The 22,411-nt window shown below is 39.4% G+C and overlaps 1 protein-coding gene across 1 annotated transcript; it reads right to left on the bottom strand.

Annotated features, from left to right (window-relative positions):
- Nucleotides 1–732: 732 nt before the first annotated feature.
- On the bottom strand, nucleotides 733–22,405 carry LOC145352429 (basal body-orientation factor 1-like). The gene is made up of 11 exons (XM_080202284.1): nucleotides 21,980–22,405; nucleotides 19,481–19,733; nucleotides 16,802–16,867; nucleotides 14,101–14,244; nucleotides 12,898–12,978; nucleotides 9,979–10,049; nucleotides 8,644–8,788; nucleotides 6,767–7,260; nucleotides 6,399–6,500; nucleotides 2,733–2,813; nucleotides 733–862 (listed from the first exon to the last, which is right to left on the bottom strand). The coding sequence occupies exons 1-11, from the start codon at nucleotides 22,000–22,002 to the stop codon at nucleotides 733–735; spliced, it is 1,590 nt and encodes a 529-aa protein (XP_080058410.1). The 5' UTR covers nucleotides 22,003–22,405.
- Between the last annotated feature and the right edge of the window lie 6 nt (nucleotides 22,406–22,411).

Raw genomic sequence — 22,411 nt, 5'->3', positions numbered from 1 at the left:
AACATAAAGACACTGACCCACGCTGTGAATCGTACATGGGTCACTGGCACTGAGGTAGCAGTGCTAACCACTGTGTCACCCATTTAATGATGTGGAGATGCCAGCATTGGACTGGGGTAAGCACAGTAAGCAGTCTCACAACACCAGGTTAAAGTCCAACAGGTTTATTTGGTAGCACAAGCCGAAAGCTTTTGGAGCACTGAAAGTTACCACCTATTTGAGACACAGATGAAAATTTTTTCTGAGGTTTGTGGTCTTTAGAATTCTTCCTTAGAAGGCAGTAGAAGCAATGTCTTTGAATATTTTTAAGCCAGACCTAGATAGATTCTAGATAAGCAAGAGTATGGAAGGATATCAGGATAGGCAAGGAATGTGAAGTTGAGGTTACAGTCAGATCAACTAAGATCCACACCAGAATTATATGGAGTGGAATAGCTTGATCTTGGGTTTGAACATAGCTCGGCACAACATTGAGGGCCAAAAGGCCTGTACTGTGCTGTACTGTTCAATATTCTATCTTATTGAATGGCAGAGCAGATGCAAAGGACTGAATGACCTACTTCTCCTAATTCGTATGTTTGTATGCTGTCCTGCCATATTTAAATTGCACAATTTTTGCAGCTCTAACATTTCAGCCATAATATTAAAAACCAGACACTCCGCACATTTTAAATTTCATTTTTAATTTCATGATTTTTTTCTGATGCACATATTTTGTAATAAACTATTGTTTTATTTTGACATAATATCTGGTAGTATAATTTCTTTAGGCATCTGCTCTGAGAAGCTGCTGCCAAGGCTTGAATCGGGTTCAACAGAAGCTTGAGTGATAAAAGTAGGATTGACGTCCTTGTCTTGAGTGCTGTCAAGAAAATGTTTCAGTCAGATTTTTGAAATGAGACAGACAAACTTAAAACCATGTAGAAACAAAAATCAGCTGTTAAAATTATAAAGTTCCTGAACAGATCTGGTCCCCAGCTTCCTAAATTGCTACATTCCTGTTCAAATTCCCTGCTTTGTATTGGTTCATGAACATCTTGAGACTACTGTGATATAGGACTTATAAGGTGCAATGTTCTCCATTAACATATTATTTGATTTGTTGCTGAACTTGTGTGCTTGATGGTAGCATTGAGCAGAGATCAACCCTCATCTAGTGCCCAGATATTAGCATCTTTGGTTGAGGTGTTGCAGGAAGAGTCAAGAAATAGAAGGAACATTCCTTATTTTAGCAAAGTACTCATTGGCTACCCACGACACTTACACTGAAGTGAGAAGTGTTGGTTCAATGTGTTGTGCTTCTTACTAACCTTGAAGCCCACTCCCTAGTTTTACAAAATCAAGAAAAGTGGGCTAAGTAGGAGAGAACATTTAAGTGGCACATTTGTGAAGAGTTTCTAAACTGTAACTGTGATTGTGAAGTACCAACCAGTCCCCATTATTGCATAAAAAGAAAATTTGGGCCCACATTGGTCCTTCAGAGGATCTGATAAAGGAATCCATGTGATGGTTGTCAGTGTTTTCTCTCTTGGAAATTAATCAGTGTACTGTGGAGCTTTATTTTCTGTTTTATATACTGGTTAGTTCTTTTGATTTTCAGTTTTCAAAGGTTCTGCACCTGTAAAAACTTGAAGCTTGGATGGGGAGTGATGGAATTCTTCTGCGTTCAATCCTATCTTTACTTACACTATACCTGCTTGCCTCCCTCAAAGCATTACTGAAGCTGGCAAAGTGAGGGTGAAAATCAAAAGGGCAGTTTATTTCCTGGTCTCAGTCCCCCAATCCAGTACCAGTTTTTGAGCAGTACTGGTAGACCTTGACTGCTTTCAACCAAATGCCCTGCATCTCTACTTTTGCAGAAGATTAAGGAAATTTGGACGTCAGCAATGACTCTCTCCAACTTTTACATATGCACCATAGAAAGCATTCTTTCTGGCTGTATCACAGCTTGGTATGGTTCCTGCTCTGCCCAAGACTGCAAAACTACAAAAGGTCATGAATGTAGCCCAATCCATCAGGCAAACCAGCCTCCCATCCATTGATTTTTGTCTACACTTCCCACTGCCTCAGAAAAGTAGCCAGCATAATTAATTAAGGACTCCCACGCACTCCAGACATTCTCTCTTCCACCTTCTTGTGTTGGGAAAAAGATAGAAAAGTCTGAGGTTATGTACCAACCAACTCAAGAACAGCTTCTTCCCTGCTGCTACCAGACTTTTGAATGGACCTGCCTTGCATTAAGTTTATCTTTACACCCTAGCTACAACTGTAACTCTACATTCTGCACACACTCCTTCTCTATGAATGGTATGTTCTGTATAGTGCACAAGAAACAATGCTTTTCACTGTATGCTAATACATGTGACAATAATAAAATCAAAATCTTGGGTAAACAAAAGAGAAACACTCCCACTTTAAAAAACAATGTTGGAGATTTCCCTGATTTTGCCCCTCTGTCCCTCCCATCCAGTAATGTACCCAACCACTTTCAGGATGATATGGGTATTTTTATCACTACGTTCACCCTCTGGTAATGATAGGCTGTCTGGTGGGGGGAAAGGTGGAAACAGTTTCGGGAAATCATTCTCAGGTCACCAACATATGGGTATCCTCAATCATGTGATCCTGCATCTGCTATAATGTGTGGCAATTCTGAACTACAATACTCAAGTAAATATATAAATCACGTTGCCCATAAGGCTGCTACATCATTTAGTTTGCAAGACACTTACTTTTCAGAATCCAATGCTGACCTAGCTTCTTCTGATTCCTTTAGAATCATGACATGCTCAGGAAGCTGTTTTTTCTTTGGCCTGCAAGTAAATAAGATGTCTAATGTATGAATTCTGACTAAATAAGCAAGCACTTCACAAAGCCAACAAAGCAAATGTGGTGTAAGTGGAAGTAGTACCATAATACTATTGCTGAACTAGTAATCTAGAGACCCAGGTTAATGCTTTGGGGACATGGGTTCAAATCCCACCATGGCAAATGGTGAAATCCGAATTTAATCAACATCTGGAATTAAGAGCGGCATGATGGCACATTAGCTAGCACTGCTGCCTCACAGAGCCAAAGATCTGGGTTCAATTCTTGCCTCGGGTCACAGTGTGGAGTTTGCACATTCTTCCCATGTTTGCATAGGTTTTCTCCGGGTGCTCCGGTTTCTTTCCTCACTCCAAAGGTGCATGGGTTTGGTTGATTGGCCATGCTAAATTGCGCCTTAGTGTCACAGGAACCAACAGGGTAAACGTGTGGGATTACAGGGATGGGATCTGGGTGTTGTTGTCAGTGCAGACTCAATGGATCAATAGGCCTCCTCCTGCACTGAAGCAATTTTATGATACATCTAATGACCATGAAACAATTGTTGATCATTGTAAAAACCCATCTAGTTCACTAATTCCATTCGGGAAGTAATCTGTCACCTGGTCTGGCAACATGCTGTCCTCTGGAGTCACATTGTGGTTAACTCTAAGTGCTCTCAGGGATGGGCAATAAATGCTGGCCTGACAGTGATGGACACATCCCAAGAACAAGAAATTAAAATCATCTATCAAAAAAGCCACTTCCTTTCAGTATCCAATGCTCTTTTCTGCCCCAAGATATAGAGCACCACCTGCTAGTCAAGTCACATGGATGCAGAATGCTGGAGCAATGGTGTTTCAGAAGGTAGCTAAGATTACCATAACCTATATCGTGTCTTAGACACTGAGCACATACAGTAAGAGGAATTTACTTTGTGAATACATTGACAACCTTCCAGAAGTAGAATGTTAATTTTTTGGCAGTTTCTAGCCTCCGCTTTAATTCGTCTTCAACTCAATAAAAATGGAGTACACTTTCCTCTTGGAATTGATTAATATTACCCCTGACTTGGACTTGAATTTGTGTCGCAAGAGAACCTCTCCCTCATGGCAAAAATGGCAGATAAGCTTGAAAGTCCTAGCCCTACTTTCAAAACAGCATTTCCTACTTTTGAAGGAGGAAGAGGGGGGGGAGTAAATTGATTTGGGGTTTACATAAACTGGCAGCTGGCTATTTAAATCACGGAATTCTGATAGATCAGGAGTGTGAAAAACCCTTTGTGTAAGTTACATGGGATAAGTGCTGGTCTGAATGTGGAGGATTTGTTTAGATAGGATACCCATTTGGATCTGGTCCCTTCTGGGAGAGATCAAGTGCCCTTTGAGATTCTTAAACATAAGCATAAAAGTGCATACTTGTTGTCAAACTCATTTGAATTGTCAACAGATCTGTCAAAGGGAACTGCCAGAATTGTTGAGAGCCTGTTAAAAGGATCTGGGAGGACATTTAAAAGATGGGCCTTTTAACCTTTTGAAAAATGTTTGAAGTATTATAAAATTCTTGCTATGTGTACAGGAGTGTGGGTTCGACATGGAGAATATGGAATTGGGTACAGGCATAGTTTGACATGGAACGTTTTGGAATGTCCATAAGAGATGGGCATAGTTTGGCATGGAAGGTATGGGGCTGGGTAGAGGAGCATAGGTTTAGCAGTAGGGGTCCATGGAAGGAAGTTACAGGGGATGCAGTTGACATGGAGGATGTGGAGTGGTTCAAGGGCATGAGGTTGCATAGCTATGGCTGGAGCATTGGAGACTTCTGTGTTTTTAAATTTTTTTCAATCTTCCACAATGCCAGGGCACAGAAGCAAGCTGCCAGCAAGCCTGCCTCTGCACACATCGCGGGCAGCAAGTCCAGTATCTGAAGTATTCTGCCCCTCAGAACAAACATTCCAACATTCAGGCTCTTTTCTTTCCACCAGGTCAGGCTTGTGGAGCCGGGAGACTGTGCCCCCAACCCAGGATTGAAAATCCACGTCCTTGTCTTTACAAGAACATGTGACTTGTTGGCAAAAAGGGAAGAGTGAAGGAATAAAATCTTAATTTCTGTGCAATAGTAGATTTGACATCACTAGAGGGCAGCATTTTTCACATGTGAGGAAATTATTTTTCAATTTATTTTTGTCCTTATTGTCTTTCAGCATCCAGTAAAATAGGGAGCTGGTGACCCAAGTATTAGATTCCTACCTCTTTTCAAAGTAATAGCCACCTACTCCTGTAGCTGTTATCACTTAGTTACAACAATAGAATTAAATTCCTGTTTGGAGACAAGAATTGTCCCAATAGCTGACCAATTGAATGTCACCAGTCATAAAATATACCCTTTTTTACAAACTTAATTTAGATGTGCAATAAACGCTGGCCTTGCCAGCAGCATTTGCATCCTTAGAGATCAAAAACAAAATGCTTTGTCCTAGAAGATGCTGAGTTTTTTGAATATTGTTACAGCTGCACCAGTTCAGCAAAGCAAGTTCCATCATAGGCTTGTATCTTGATACTGGAAAGGATTTTGGCAAGTCAGGTGAGACACAAAAAAATGCACCTTCAGACTGACTGATATGTGCAAAATGTTGGTACGGGACTTGGCACTGGTCATATCACTTTCAACAACAGAAAACCACTTGAGGTGGTAATTGTCTGGCACATGTATTGTTCAATAGTACTTGCTACTTAACAGCCAAGCCTGGATGTTGTCCAGGTATTGCTACACACACATTGATTTCTTCAACCTTTGATAAGGAACAGAGCTGAACACAGTGATCGTGAGGACATGAACTTTGGGACATATTTATATATTGTCAATATATAGAGTCAACCTTAGTAAATATATCGGGTTCGTGCCTCATAATTTAAAGGTTTTGTTTACACAGGAAATTTTAATTATTCAATTGTTTGCATTAAGCACCATAAACAAATTAATTTGGGGATTTTACTGCCAAAACATGGAACTATCAGAATTTAAAAATGCAGCTTTAAGAGTGGGCCACAGTAGGTATTTTATTTATTAAAATAAGATACGATACTAATGGAAACTGAGCAAAATGACCAAAACAAATGAAGTAGGGGATGTGAAGGCAATTTTTAGACGTTTTTATTTATTAGTCACAAGTCGACTTATAGTCACACTGTAATAAAGTTACTGTGAAAATCCTCTAGTCACCACACTCCGGCATCTGTTTGGGTACTCTGAGGGAGAATTTAACCTAGCCAAAACACCTGACCTGCACATTTTTGGAGTGTGGGAGGAAACCAAAGCACCCAGAAGAACCTGTGCAGACACAGGGAGAACGTGCAAACTCCACATAGAGTGCCCCAAGCTGGGAACTGAACCCGGGTCTCTGGCGCGTGAGGCAGCAGTGCTAACCACGGTGCCACCATGCCACTCTAATTACAACTCTAAGTTTAATATATATTGCACCATGGCATTCACTATAGTATATAATATGATGGTACTATATAGGTAACAATTTCTGAGCATTGTAACTCAATCTGATGTTCATGATCATATTATCAACTTCCAATTCAACATACCTATTTGTTTTCAATCCATTCATCTTTGCGAACAGTAGGCGTAGGACTTTTTCTTTCTGTTCCCAAGTTAAATCAGAGATATCCACTTTTCCGACATAATTGCTAAACAAAAAGCAACAGAGACTGAGGGCAATATACTGTTTGCAAGAAGGAAATGACTGAGTGTTGTAAATTGACCAGCAGGTTCTGTCAGTTTGTAATTCACTCTGCATCTCTGAATTCACTGGCTGATTTGCACATTATTAGGGCTGTGTATTTCTGAACTTGACCAAGTTTGGGACTTGCAATTACATGTTTCAAAAACATGACAGTTGTATTACATATTGTCTTCACACAAAGTAAAATAACTTTATAAGAATTTAACATACCATTTATCAGCATCTTCCATATCCTGGTACACACAGTTTGTGCTATACTCGCTTTTGTTAAAGGTTCTGATCTTGGGATAATCCTCCCTGCCAGTACTTGCGTTCAGCATTAATTTCTGGTATGCAAACTGCGCTGCCCGCTTGTATTGAGCCCGACTGTGGAAGATCTGCTGCTTCACTTCATCCAAGGCTTGCAGGAAAAACAGTTCCACCTCAGTGCGCTGGTCCAGGATGTTTTTGGCAAGCTTCTTCACCCGATTCATCTCTTTGTCTTTCAACTTAATCACTGCTTGCAGCCTTGCTATCTCTACATTGCCAGTTGCCATTTTAATTTCACTTTCTCGAATGATTGCCTGCTTTTCCATTTCAAACTCGGATGCCATGTGCCCCAGTGCTTTCTCCAGGTTCTCCACTTTCCTTTGAAGCTCACTGATCTTCTTTTTCTGATACCTCGAGTCTGACACTTTTTCTTTCACTAATAGTTCATTAGTTTCCTAGAAAAAGAAACAAGTTGTTATAATATCAATTGGTTGTGAACCTTTTATGAAAATATATTTAGAAACATACAAGTGTTGGCAAGGATGCAAGACTAAAGACAATAAGTTATGAGGTAAAGTTAGATTAAATGCTCTACAGTCTGGAAAGTACTCAATTCAAAATAACTTTATTGAGGCAGACAAAATATTAAATTCTAAAAATTCAAAAGGTTATTTGAAATTCATCCAGGAAGCATGGCCATGGTGATACAACTTTTAAGTAAATAAAAAGTGGTTTTAAAACAGGTATTCAGAAAAAATATTTTTATTCTAGTGATAAATACATGTATGAAATGTATTGCATACTAGTGGCAAAATAAGTTGTGGCAAAAGAAAATTTGGAATGTTTTAAAATGTTAAGCACAGTTAAACACAATAAATTCAAGGAAACACTGAGCTTGTAGAATTCAAAGGCCTTTCCTCATCTTGTACCTTATGTTCTTATACTTGCTTCACCAGTGAACTCAAATGTATCAAACCAGGACTACTGCTTTACGATGACTCAAGAAGCAAAACTGCATTTTTACCATGCTGGATTCCAGGATTTTTATCTGTCTTAATTCCAACCATTCTCTGAAGTGTGAGAACCAGTGGCCTTGCACAAATCTATTCATCAGTGCTTTGATACTATGAAATTAAGTTATTTTGTACGGCTAAAATTATAGTCCCACTCAAGATTTTGTGTTCCATTCATTTTCACAGCTACTCTCCTGAAGACATTGACACTAACAGGACAACAGACAAATTCATTGGAAAGTGTTGAGTTGGGGCAGCGGTCATCAGAATCAAGCCTAGTCCTGTTTTTAATTAAGAGTCAGTAAATGATTACTAATATAGATCAGAATGTAAACCCTTGCCGACTTCCTAGCTTAGAGGTGCCAAAATTAATTGCAGCACCCCTACCATTGTCTCGCTAAAGTTGGAGGCTTTTTGGTCTGCTTGGCTTGATTCCAAAATGGGGCTTTTTCATTTGTGCTAAGAATAATCAGGTAACTTTACTCCTACTAATTAATACAAACCAACTTAGAATATTGTTCCATTCCCTAATACCAGTATTTGCCATATCAATATCAATGAGTATTCAATAATAATAAATGTCTTTTAAAAATGCCATTCCAGGATTAAAACCACCAGGAAGCAGTGCAATGGAGAATACACTTTTCACCAAACTACCTAATACCTAGATGCATTGCAGAACCAAATTCAAATCACCTAATTTCAGTCTAGATCTCCAATCTTGCAGTCAAGACCCCTTTGTGAATTTGTGAAGTTACCATCATTCTGTTTGGAATTGAGTTTTACAAAAAAAATGTTTCACTTAGTTTTTAATGAATGCAACACCTTTTCACTTGCAAGCTGTGTGGTTTTTTCTTGTAGAATCTTGTGAGACTTCATCATGTTTTCTTCATCTCTTTTATATATCTTCACCATCTCATGTAGCCTTATATTTTCTTTAAAGACACAACGAGTCCTTTCATTGAGATTCCTGTGGGATGAAGGAAACAGGATTTGAATAAAGAAATAATTCGAACAGCTGGTCATTGGCAATAAGCCCATCATGTTTGTACTATTGACTTTCTACGCATCTGATTAATTAAATTCTTCTGCTTACTACCCATACCTTACTGTATTTCTTTTTACCAAGTAACCTTATCCAAAGTTAGAGCTGAATGAAAGTAATATCTAGTCATTAATACAAATTAAAACCTTAGCAATTCAATAGCATCTACCCTGCAACACAGAAACAGGCATAAGCTTGTATAAATAGATTATGCAAGAGAGTGCAGTGAAGCAATCGCTGGACAGTGGCATTTCAATGTACTACAGCACAAGAAAATGCTGTACTTAGTTTGTGATGGTTCCTCATCAATCCTGGACACAATAATGCCTCAGAAAAAGCAGATATGACCAGTTGCCTATGGCGCCAAAATGTCAACCAGCAGGGAACACAAAATAGGCCCATGTTAAAAAGGAGGTTCTTGTCATGTTTGGAGTGAAAAAGTTGCTGATCACAAAATAGATGTTGGAACTCAAAGTACACTGTCCTTGCCTTTTTGACCCTGAGGATACAACACTAGGCTTTAATTTTTTTGGCACAGAACTGAGTATTTTATGTCTGCCAGAATGTAATAGCTGATGCTCATTCAAGGTTACCAAACAACTTTCACAAAAGCACTGTGGGAAGTATTGTCTTTTGGATGTGATGTCAAGCAGGCCCTGTGTGCTCTCTCAAATGGAGGTAAAATGGACTGTTAACCACGCAAATACTTTTCTCTCATCCAACAGCTAAAAACAGATTATCTGCTCATTACCTCATTGCTGTTTGTGGGATCTGTTGGGTGCATTTGGCTACCACAATTCCGACATTGCAACAGTGATTGTGAATGTCCTAATTGGCTATAAAAAGTGGCGACAGATGCTATTAAACTTTATTTGTACGAAGAACAAAAATAGCAAAAGCACCTTATTATTGGGTTCAGTGTCTCTCTTGTGTCTCTCTAGTTTCAGAGTTTCCAAAATACAAAGTAGTGCCTTAAAATGCATGTGTTTTTCAAATGATATCATTGGCTAATTAAGCCCTTTAGTCACATGTGCCGAGTGTTTAGCAAAATTCCATTATAACTATTTATTGCTATTATTGAATCTGTGCAGGAAATGTATCTGGGACTAACTTACATGACAGCTTCAGTGTGAGCCTGCTCAGTCAGCTGATTTAGTCTCTGCTCAGCTTCCCTCTCCAGTCGCATCTAAAAGTTTTAAAAAGTCACATTTATGGATACTTCATTCAAGCTTAAAGTTTGTCATTAGTTTAACAATCAATTCTAAAGCACTATGATAAAATACTAACCCATTTTGATTTTCTCTGCCATTTTTGCAGCACATTGCATTATTTCTTTTTAAATGTTGTGTTTTTTTTAAAAAGGGAATGGTGATTTTTAAAAGGGAATGAGAAAGTTGCTTTAAAAAGAGGACTAACATAAATAGGAAAGCTTATATGGCAAAAAATCAGACACAGACTGGATGCCAAAAGAGAAAATGCTGAAAAATCTCAGCAGATCTGGCAGCGTCTGTGAGGAGAGATACGAGCTGACGTTTCGAGTCTAGATGATCCTTTATCAAAACTTTGTCAGTTTTAACAAAGGATCATCTGGACTCAAAACGACAGCTCTTTTTTCTCTTTACAGATGTTGCCAGACTTGCTGAGATTTTCCAGCATTTTCTCTTTTGATTTCAGATTCCAGCATCTGCAATAATTTGCTTTTATACAGATGGGATGTGTCTGGTTTTGTGCTGTAACATTCCATGATTGTATGACTATTTTTCTTTGCTGACCTTTAGTATCAACTTTGGTTGGGAGCTACAGCCACTATAGTATCCTAGGTATCAGAGCCAGAAGGTGCAAGAAACACACTACGGTACATGTCAGAATTTGAACCGAGGAAAGACAGATAAAACATTTCAGATCAAGACCTTTTGTTTGAAGTTTGGTACAAGGGCCTAACCCTGAAATTCAAACTGTCTCAGCCCTTTCAGATGCTGATGAACCTGCTGGTATTGCCAGCATTTTCTCATTTTGTTTCCATTATCCAGCATTTATTGTAAATCTTCATACAGTGACAGAACAGTATCAACAGTACTTGTGTTAAGAACCCTGCTGATATTAGATGCAGAGGTGTCCCAAAACCCAGAACAGCAACTAGGAACACCGGTGCTTAATGATTCATTATACAATTTGGTATAACGTGATGAGAGATATGCAAACCAGTAAGGAAAAGTCCAGTTTTGTAGTAAATGTTAATTAAGTTGTAAAGCCACACAACAAAAAAAGCCACAACACTAAAAAAGGTACACTTAATTACAATAACGGCTACACAGACACCCAGTTTACTGGAATTAACCCCATTCCACATCTACCTATGTACTTAAACACTAACAATGTCCCTTGTCCCAAGTAACATCATATTAAGTTTAACTCTATGAGCCAAATCCAGCAATTAATGACCACACAAGAGTTGTATCTTTAATTTTGTAAAGTCTTTCTTCTGATTCAAAGAGGTTTTGAGGTTGTCAAACAGCAGCTTCTAGCATAGGATCCCACTTTCAGGAGAACTTCTAGTTCCAGTTGGGCATGGATGCACATCAGCTGCTCCTCCTGCAGTACAGAGCTAATGCTGCTACTGATGTGCCGTTTATTCCTTTTGATCTCATCCTATATAAACAACTAGCCTTAGAAGTCAAGCTTTGAGTATGTAAGTGTGACATGTATTCCTATGTCTCCACTTTGAATTCCTATCTTCTGTAGTTTTAACAACTACAATTTGATATTGTTCTCCGCTTCACTTACGTAAATATCTGTTTATCTTGCTGCTAAGCTAATTCGCATATCAAATATCCTCAAAGCAGCTGCACTCTTATCAATTCCTTTTCATCCAATTGTTTTATTTTATCCAAGCTTCTTTCATCTTTATTTTATTCAAGCTTCTTGACAGTTATTTCATATCCCTTGCACTGCAAGGCTCAGTAGCCCCTCCAAGTTAATATTCTTTGCTTAAAACCCATAAAGGCATAGATAAGTTGCTAAAATATTATCTTCATATTTAAAATTTTGTTACAATTGTATAAGGTGATGTTGAGGCTACATTTGGAGTATTGTGTACAGTTTTGGTGTCTTTATCTGAGAAAGGATGTCCTTGCTATAGAGGGAGTAAAGTGAAGGTTTACCTGGCTGATTCCTGGCATGGCAGATCTGTCATATGAGGAAAGATTAAACTGGTTAGGATTATATTTACTGGGGTTTAGAAGGGTGAGAGGGGATCTCATAAAACTTATAAAATTCTAACAGGGTTAGACAGGGTAGATTCAGAAAGAATGCTACCAACGATGGGGGAGTCCAGAACTAGGGGTCATAGTTTGAGAATAAGAGGTAAACCTTTTAGAACTGAGGTGAGGAGAAATTTCTTTACCTAGAATGTGTGGAATTCAGGACCACAGAATGTAGTTGAGGCCAAAATGTTGTCTGATTTCAAGAAGAAATTAGATATAGCTCTCGGGGCTAAAGGGATCAGGGGATATGGGGGGAAAGGCGGGGTGGGATCAGGATATTAAATTCGATGATCAGCCATGATCAAAATGAATGGCGGAGTAGGCTCGAAGGGCCAAATGGCCTAGTCCTGCTTCTAGGTTCTATGTTTCTAAAACATATCTCCTTGTTTTGCATTCTTCTTGCAGCACGCACTGTTCCCAACCAACAGTCTTATACACACAGGCTTCCACAAATGCCATTCACTATTCACTACAAGAGGGAGGTTACTCGCCACTGATATTCCTCTGCAACCATTCCTTTCCCCGTCTCCCTTACTAGTCCTCGAGTCCTATCTGGAAGACCATGATCTTGGTTTTGGCCTCAGAGAGATCACCATGGGATACATGAGGGAAGGAGTAAAGGGAAAAATACATATTCTATTACTTCACAAGCACTTGTTGTCACCAGCAACTCTGTACCTTACTGTCAAACATTTTATTGAATCCAATCAAGATATATTTAAGGCTGAAATAATTAGTTTCAGAGTAGCTTCTTGGTTCCTGTTCACATACCTTTTCTTCAAAAAACTTGCTTTCCAGGTGCCTCAGTACTTCTTTGTGTTCTTTGTTTGTTGTGTCCATCATGTCCTTTATCTGAGAGAATAAAAATATGAGGAAACATTTACTTTATTGTCTGTCTCCCTTTTCTCACCCTTGCATTCCTTCTCCAAGAAAAGGCACACTTCGGATGAGACGTTAAACTAAGGTTCCAGCCCCCCTCTCATAGCACTAACTTGACCAAGAGCAGGGGAGTTCTCAAAGTCATGATGTGGATGTGCCGGCGTTGGACTGAGGTAAACACAGTAAAAAGTCTGACAACACCAGGTTTTAGTCCAACCGATTTATTTGATAGTAAACTCACAAGCTTGTGAGTTTACTACAGTTCTCAAAGTCCCAGTGAATATTCATCCTAACCATCACACTAAAACTAATCATATCTCATTGATGTTTATGCTAGCTGATTTTATACAACTTGGCTGCTGTGTTACCTACATTAGAAAAATGACAACATTCAAAAGCACTACTTTAGCTGTAAAGCTCTTTGGACCATCCTGTGATTGTAAAAGTTGCAACAGTGATGAAAATCTTACAGGAAAACAAGTGTACACCACTCAACGTCTTAGCACAGGTGTGTATCTGAGAGCTGGTGCAAAGCCCTTCTCGGTGCACATATAAAAGGGACAGCACCCTCGAAAATGAGACCATGTTGGAGTTTGAATTTTCCCCGATTTTGGACATCCACCCTGTACAGTGCCTCGGCAAATGTTATAGAGCCTGCAACTAGACCAACATGCCATTTCTCATTTCAAACATGTCCAGTTACTCAACTCAAGTTGATTTATTGTTTTCTTTGTGGACAGTGTTGGTTGAAGATACACTGAAGATAACCCAATGTACCACAGCATGTCAATTACCAGCCTTGAAACATGGTTTTTCCTGTTAAATCTGGGCAAGCATCTTCAAGCAGGACTGCAGTGGTTCAACATGTCTTATGGGAAAAGACGATCACCTTCTCAAGTACAATTAGGGTTGGACAATAAACGCTGGCTTTGCCATCCCGGAAACAAATGTGAAAAAAAGGAATGAATTAAATATTATAAATAGCAACTATAATTGGTTGGAAAAGATTGAGGGCAGCTGGCTTACATTTAACTCCTGATCTCGCTGAAGTATATACATGTACATAAATAAACAAGGAAGTCTAAACAAACTCACATCATCCAATTCATTTTCCAGAAAAATTTGTTTCTTCCTAAACTCCTTGACCCTGTTGAGTTCTTCTTGAATCAAGTGTATTTCTTTTGTCTTTTGCAACATTTTGTTTTGCAGTTGCTCCATCTGTTGAGTGTGGCTTTCAAGCTGTAGAAAGATGATGGTGTGAGAGCAAGCATGGATAACAATAATCACAGTGGATGGCTTCACAGATATTGCACTCCTTTTTTTTCCTCCACTTAATGTGGAACCAATTATATTCACCTGAAAAATTTGGTTGTCACATGGAGCAATAGAGTCACTACAACACAGAAAGAAATCATTCAGCCCTTCATACCATGCTACTCTGTTGGTCATTCCCATTCCCCTGCTCCATCCCCACAGCCTGCAAGTTTATTTCTAATTTCCTTTTGAAATCATTGATCATCTCCACTTCCAGTACCCTTGCAAGTAGAGAATTTCAGGTTGTTACCACTCTCTGCATAAAAAAAAGTCCTTCCTCAGCTCCACCCACAAGCTTTGCCAAAATTCTAAAATCTGTATCTCCTAGTTGTTGCACACTCAGGTAATGGGAACAGCTTTCTTTATCCACCTTATCTATTCCTGTTATAATCTTGCACACCTCTATCAAGTCTACCATACTCACTGTTTGCTAAACCTTCAAGTTTGGAATTGGAAGCGAATTTTGAAATTTTACTCTGTATTCCAATATCCATGAAATTTATATATTTTTTAAGTTTACTCATGGGACATGGACGTCACTGGTTGGCCAGCATTTATTGTCCATTGCTAGTAGTCCTTGAACTGACTAGCTTGCTAGGTCATTTCAGAGGACAGTTGAGAGTCAACCACGTTGCTGTGGTTCTGGAGTCACATGTAGACCAGACCAGGTAAGGACAGCAGATTTCCTTCCCTAAAGTACATTAGTGAACCAGAGGGGTTTTTCTGACAATCGACAACAGTTTCCTGGTCATCTGTAGATTCTCAATTCCAGGTATTTTTTATTGAATTCAAATTCCATCGTTTGCCATGGAGAGATTCGAACCCGGGTCCCCAGAAGTTTCTGGATTAATAGTCTAGCGATAATCCCACTAAGCCATCGTCTCTCTTAATATACATGAAAAGAACAGCGATCCTATCACTGACCCTTGGGGAATAAACTGTTTGCTATCCTACAGTCTAAAAAACTATTTACCACTGTTTACTGTCCATCCCATCACTTCCTACATGACCACAATGATTAAACTTCAAAAGTACTTTATTGGCTAGATAGTGCTATGAGGCATCCAGTGGTCTTGAAAGCACTGTATAAAAGCAAGTTTTTTTTTCTCCCCCATTCAATCTGACAATGGCCATCTTGTTCCATGAGCTTCAATTTTAATAACAAATAAATATGTAAATACAAAACATTTGTCCTGATGACAGGACAAATCATTAACCTTGTCAGTTGGGGGTTGTCTAAACTCACTTATTTTCCATATGCTTTTTTTTGCCAGAAAGCCCCTCTTTATCACAACTTTACTTAATAATGTGGCACTGGTGAGAATACATCAACACAACTTTACATATAGGCATATATCCAAATGGTAGTGTCTTTCCTTTTGCTACTGTCAAAGAAAATTAATTTAATTGATTCAAAGAATGATACAGCACATAAGGAGACCATTTGGCCCAACATGACAATGCTAGTTCTCTCATGGAGTTATCAAATTAGTCCCCTGCTCTTTTCCTCGTAGCATTTTAAACTTTCAAATATTTATCCAGTTTTTTTTGAGTTTGGAATATTATGAGCAGTTTTGAGCCCCATACCTAAGGGTGGCCCTGGAGTGGTCCAGCGGAGATGATCAAGAATGATCCCAGGAATGAAGGGTTTATCATATGAGAAGGATTCGGGGCCTATACTTGATGAGGTTTAGAAGGATAAGGAGGGATCTAATTGAAACTTACTGAGAGGCCTAGATAGAGTGGATATGGTGAGGATGTTTCCACTAGTGGGAGAGACTAGGACTTGAGGGAACAACCTCAGAGTGAAAGGACGCTCCTTTAAAACTGAGATGAGGAGGGATTTCTTCAGCCAAAGGGTGGTGAATCTGTGGAGCTCATTGCCACAAAGGACTGTGGAGGCTAGTTCATTGAGTGTCTTTAAGACGGAGAGAGATAGGTTCTTGATTAATATGGGGATCAATGGTTACGGGGAGAAGGCAAGAGAATGAGGATGAGAATCATATCAGCCATGATTGAATGGCGGAGCAGACTCAATGGGCCGAATGGCTAATTCTGCTCCTATATTTTTGGTCTTATATACTTCCACCACCCTTTTTCACGGTGCATTCCAGACCACAGTAAATCATTGTGTTAACAAAAAAAGATTTCTTCATGTCCCTTCTGGTTCTTTTGTCAATCTGCATCGTCTGATCCTTCTTTTATTGGAAACGATTGATCCTACTTACCTTATCAAAATCATTCATGATTTTGAATAGCTGTATCAAATATTTTCTCAGCTTCTTGAGTTTTGCCACATAAATGAAATGGCTCAACCCTTGTTCTATTCTACAATATCTTCCTTCGAATAAACCGTCTCTGCACCTCTTAGCATCCTTCCTGAATTATGGTACCCAGAATTGGCAACCATTCTCCAAAATCAGTGCTTTCCGCAAACATGCCTCATAATTACTGCTGTAACGGGAAAGCTGCAACCTCTTACCATTTTTTTATTATCCTCAACCACTTGCTGCTTTTGGTCCACTATTTGTTGCTGCAGTTTGCTGATCTGTAAAATACAAAAATCTTTACTCACATTGACAATATTCGACTGTTTTAGACCACTGACAAATTTTAATGAACCTTCAATTTTCATTCCCCTCCCGCAGGCACCTTCTTCCAAATTGCAAGGCACAGAATTTGCCATGTTAATTCAATGCCTTAGTCATCATGCCAGCAAGATTACTTGAACTAATCAAAGTAAAAATGAATATTTAGGAACATATGATTAGACCATTCCGTCCTTGCAGCCTACTCTGTCATTCCATTAGATTATAATTGACCTTCACCTAAACACCATTTACCCTTTGTTCCATACCCCTTCATACCCTTACCTTACAATAATATCATTTCCAGCTTTACAAGTCTCACTTGTCCTATTTAAATGAGTTCCAGATTGCTACTAGCCTGTGTGTGAAAAATGCATCCAGATTTCAGTTCTCAATAGCCTTATCCCTGATTTTAAGATCATAGCTCCTTGTTCTTGATTCTTTCTCCTCCATCAGGTACCATGCTCTGAGAGGGCATTGATGACCATGGACTTCCACTGGATTGATTCATGATTATGCTTGGCAAAGGACTTGCTCGTTGTCCTTGCATTCTGCAATGTGGCTGACCAGGAAACTCTTCCATTTTTACTGCCTGCCATTGGCATATTGGAATGTTTTACAGACTGATTATCAACCTATTTGGCTATATTATGAATGCACCTTCTGTGGCCAAGTCCTGAAGTGGGTCTTGAACCTAGAGCTTCAGGCCCAGTGAGGTGAGCGCTACCTCTGTCCCATAAGACTTCCCTGTTGTTAATTCAGCCACCAGAAAAAAGATTTGTTGCTTGTATCCCATCATATCAATTTAACATTGTAAATATCTTTATCATAACATTCAAAGGAATATCGTGCATGATTATGCAGCCTGTTCTTGCAATTTAACCCTGTAAGCCCCAGTCTCATCCTGATGGAACTGCATGCATCCCTTCAAGGTCAATCTGTTCTTCCCAAGGTGTGATGCTTAGAATTGAATGCAGTACTTCAAATAGAGTCTGACTAAAGTTCTCTACAACGTCAGCATAACTTCCAGCTCCCTTAAGATAAATGTTAATCGTCCATTAGCATTTTTGATTGCTTTTCACATGTGTCTGATCTCATTTTCTTTCAATCTCCCCTCATGCTGTCTCCAAACTCATCTAGTGCACCAAACCCAACTGTTGCTTCCTCTACCCATATTCCCACTACCCTGCTCACCACCGAACTTCCCTCATGGCACCCATGTTTGCTGATATTGTGAACAGTTCTTTCTCCTAAGACACTAATTTTCCCCCTCCATTAAATTTATCGTCATCATCACTCTCCTCAAAGAACCAACATTCTTAAAAACTGCACACCCATCTCTAACCTGCCTTGAACGTGCCATTACTTTTCAAAAACATGCCTATCTTTCAAGAGACTCTAGGTTTGAATCCTGTGCCATAGAACATTAGCCTGGGCCTCTGGATCACTAGTTTAATGACAACACCACTACACTGCCATTTCTTCCCTCAATTTTCTCACTAAATATTTTCCATCATTTAGAATTATCTCCCCCCCACCGCCCCTCCAGTTTATTTGGCTTGATTGATAAGTCCTAATTAATTCCATGGAATTTTTTTCTTATAACTGTCAACTTTATGTAGGTCCCCAAAGGATGCCCATCCTGAAGGCACAAGTCAAGAGTGAAAAACTCTCTGCTTGCCTGGATGATTATGGCTCCTACATGAAGCTCAAAATTATCCAGGACAAAGCAGCCTGCTTGATTTACAGCCCATTCACCCTCTTAACGGGACTTGTATACACCATCTACAAGATGTACTGCAGCAACTTGCTCCATGGACAGTATCTTCTAATCCATGATGTCTGTCACCCAGAAAGACAAGGGTAACAGACTCATCAGAATACCACCAATTCATTCTCCAACCACATACCATCCTGACTTGGAACTATGCTGCCATTCCTTCATTGCCACTGAATCAAAATCCTGAAACTCCCTCCCAAATAGCACTATGAGTGTATCTACACCAGATAGACTGCCGTGGTCTAAGAAGGAGGCTTACATTCTCAAAGGCAATTAGGGATGGGCAACAAATGCTGGCCTTACCAGCAACACATACATCCCATGAAAGAGTATAAAAACATTTAGTTGATGAGCTTATGTCATGCTGAAAATTCTGATTCTTTTGATAGTATATATCTATGGTACCAAACTGAAGGAACAACCTAAAAGAAAATTGGATTTTACTGAAAACATTAATGCCACAATTGCTATTTGTTAAAGTGGTGATATTTGATGTTCCAGTAATTTAACCACTTAATCATCTTGCCAGTTCACATCTGGACAAAGCCATCAATGATATGCACTAAGCAACAGCTTGACCTGACCTCAAAGAGACAAATCCACATGGGGTCACTCCAGACTATTCTTGTTGTTCCCACCTACTGAACTACGTTAAAGTAGGCCAAAATGCAGAAACTCCCAGCTGGCAAAATGGCTGTGTGGCACAGAGAATGTGATGTGGGTGAGGAGAAGATTAAAGATTTTAAACAGTATTAAGTTTTAAAATAGTCAGGAAAATGTCCAAGATTATTACCATTGCCTCTTTTTCCAAGTCTTGTTTCTTTAAATAGGAGATCACTTCCATGGCATCCTTCTCTACTTGAAACCGATCATTCATTAAGGTTTCATTGGTCCTGGCAAGTGTTCGTGCTGTGTCACGGTACTCCACACGCGACTTCGCAAGTGCATTCAGTCTTGCTTCCCACAAAGCAGCATTTGTCATTGCCTTCTCTGCATCTGATTCCGTGGCAAGTTTTAATTCGACCTTTTCATCCTTAGTTCCTTTTCTTAATGGATAAACAAACATTTATGAAAATAAAACACCCATCCAGCTGGTGAACCACTGCTGCCCTACATCCCCAGCCACATCAGTGGCCACTGGCTGTCCTGTGGTGAGGCTGCTCCCCCACCAGTTTTGACCTTTTGTAAAATTTTAGAAGCGCTTCCATCTTTAATAAGATAGTGACACTCCGATCTGTCAGTGCTGGAGGTGATTCTCCCAAGATGAGTGCAAATTTAGTTTTTTGCGCTTGATTTATTTTTGGATGGGGAAGGGGAAGTTGAAGAAAAAAAAATCCAGGATCAGGATCCAGAAATTCATTCGATATCAGGGTCCTGGCTCCAGAACAAAAATTCAGCTGTCAGCTCTGTTTCTCTCCTGACAGATACTACCCGACCTGCTGTACATTTCCACCATTTTCTGGTTTTTAATCTAGATTTCCAGTATCTGCATTATTTATAATAGCAAGATGGCTGCTCCATTTGAAGGAATAGTTTTATGACATAAATAATCAACGGAGGTCTTTTCCTAGCTAGTTTATTTTCTTCCTCTCTAAACTACTCATACAATCCCTCAAGTGTCAACCTTTTATACACCACCCAAGTTCATATTTCTCATGCGTGAGCCTAACTCACTCAATTTTGACAAGCTAGTTAAGCTCATGACCTATATGCATTGGTTTACCAAGGTGGAAACAGATGATGGTACACGCTGTCTTTGGCCAGCAATTATGATCGTTCCAAAAGAGAAAATGCTGGAACATCACAGCAGGTCTGACAGCATCTGTAAGGAGAGAAAAGAACTGACGTTTCGAGTCCAGAAGACCCTTTGTCAAAGATAAAAAGCTTTGTGTGAGACATTTATACTCTAGGGTGAGGGAATGAAAGATGAGTCATAGCCACAAAAACAAAGGGAAAGACTAAGAGGTGCGAATGGCAGCCCACAGAAAGAATAAAGGTGTGAATGGCCAAACAGCAGAGAAGCTGAAATCAGAGGTAAATCGTGACAGATGAAGATGTGGGGGGGGGGGTGGGGGGAGGTGGAGTGTCTATGATTTTTCCAGATTGTTTCTCTCTCCCAGCTGCCTCAGTTACTCTCCCTTTTCCCCCTTTGTTCCTGAAGGAAGCAACTCACATTGGAGCCTGGGATGAGCATCTTAAATAACCTCATCCAAGTATTCATGGCTATTTTTGGCTATGCCATCATCAGTGAGAGACTAGAAATATCATTCATCCAGCCAATATACATGGCTGAAAGAGAAAGCTTAGGAAAAGAACATGAAATAAATTCCTAAAGATAAATAAATGAATTAAAAGTTATCCCTATTATAATATTAATTAATGCAAAAAATGTTTATATAGATTACAAAAAAGCAGCCCACTCTATCATCACAATTTGCATCATGCCCCCATCAATTTGTTACTATGATGGAATCGAATGACTATGATGCAGTGAGCCAACAGAAAATTAAGAATAATAATATGCAGGTGACTTAAACTTCAGGTATTTTTCCAAACAACTTGATCTTCCTTGTGTTACATGCTAGTTGCTATGTGTTATACGCTAGTTTCTATGGTCCACAATCCTTTTTAGCGCTAGCAACACAAATTCATCTTAGTCTTTCAATTAAATATGACAATATTACACTTCTGAACAGAACTAATCCAACAAAGGGTCATATCCCAAATGTCTACCTGTGCTTTTTTCTTCACCTTACAAACGAACATGCCACCTACTCCCAAGTATTTGTTTCTGCATTTTCAAAGTGCTGTTTTTCTTTAATTATACTTCATCAGAGCATATTGTCTTGCGTTAATGGTCCATTTTTTTAAAACAGAAAAGCAAAAGAGTAAATCCTTTTCTAAAAAAAGACAAAAATGTAACAGTCTGAAGGCCCCCTCATGAAAATAGTTTGAGGGCAGAGAACACAAGCAATCATAAGGGTAGTCATGATGTGGAGATGATGGTGTTGGACTGGGGTGGGGACAGTAAGAAGTTTCACAACACCAGGAGTGACTTAACTAATGAAGGAGCAGCAATCCGAAAGCTCATGATACCAAATAAACCTGTTGACTTTAACCTGGTGCTGTGAGATTTCTCACTGCAATCACAAGAGTAGGAAGGAGAATTTCAGAGTAACTTCATTGCAATGCTAATATAAGCCTACTTGTGACTAATAAATAAACTTTACTTTTGAAATGGGCTTTAGAGCTGGATAAAGTTTTTTTTTAGAGGAAAACCAAGACAGATTACCCTTTGCCTTTTTTCTTCGGCATGGTGATTTTCAGTGAGCTTCAGAGGTGCTGTGCTGTGAGAGTTTCTGCTGTTAGGAGACACTCTTCCTCACATACACACACCAGGCAAATGAAGCCCTCTGCCTGTTGCCCCAGGAAACGGTCCACAACAATGCTGCGTTGAGGTGGACAGCAAGAGCAGATTGCCTCGCAAACCGGTGAGATGATTCTCAGTGCTGGCCGGCACACTGTTATCTTTCCCTATCAGTTGCTAGGGGACGGGGGACACTTTAATAATTCCTCCTCTTGTTTTGACCGCAGTACAATCTCAACGTGGCTGCAGCTGGCAGCAACCTGGCTCAAAATGACTATATCTTCGACAAATAATTCTCCTTGGCTCCGATTTGTCTCAGGTTATACACACACACACACACACAGAATTAAAAGCTGA

This window comes from Carcharhinus amblyrhynchos, chromosome 14 (assembly GCF_965287045.1).
Source record: "Carcharhinus amblyrhynchos chromosome 14, sCarAmb.v2.hapA, whole genome shotgun sequence".
NCBI lineage: Eukaryota > Metazoa > Chordata > Chondrichthyes > Carcharhiniformes > Carcharhinidae > Carcharhinus > Carcharhinus amblyrhynchos.
The sequence above is the reverse complement of the archived record's forward strand: the minus strand, read 5'-3'. Positions and strand labels throughout refer to the sequence as shown.

What these genes read in the sequence shown, in the direction of transcription:
- LOC145352429 (XM_080202284.1), bottom strand. Translation starts at nt 22,002, where the DNA reads ATGCCGAAGAAAAAAGGCAAAGG. An exon ending in TTGAGGATAATAAAAAAATG is followed by an intron (nt 14,245 to 16,801) that starts GTAAGAGGTTGC and finishes ATCTTTCTACAG; the next exon opens with CTTGAAAGCCACACTCAACA. An exon ending in GCAAGTTTTTTGAAGAAAAG is followed by an intron (nt 10,050 to 12,897) that starts GTATGTGAACAG and finishes TAAAACTTTTAG; the next exon opens with ATGCGACTGGAGAGGGAAGC.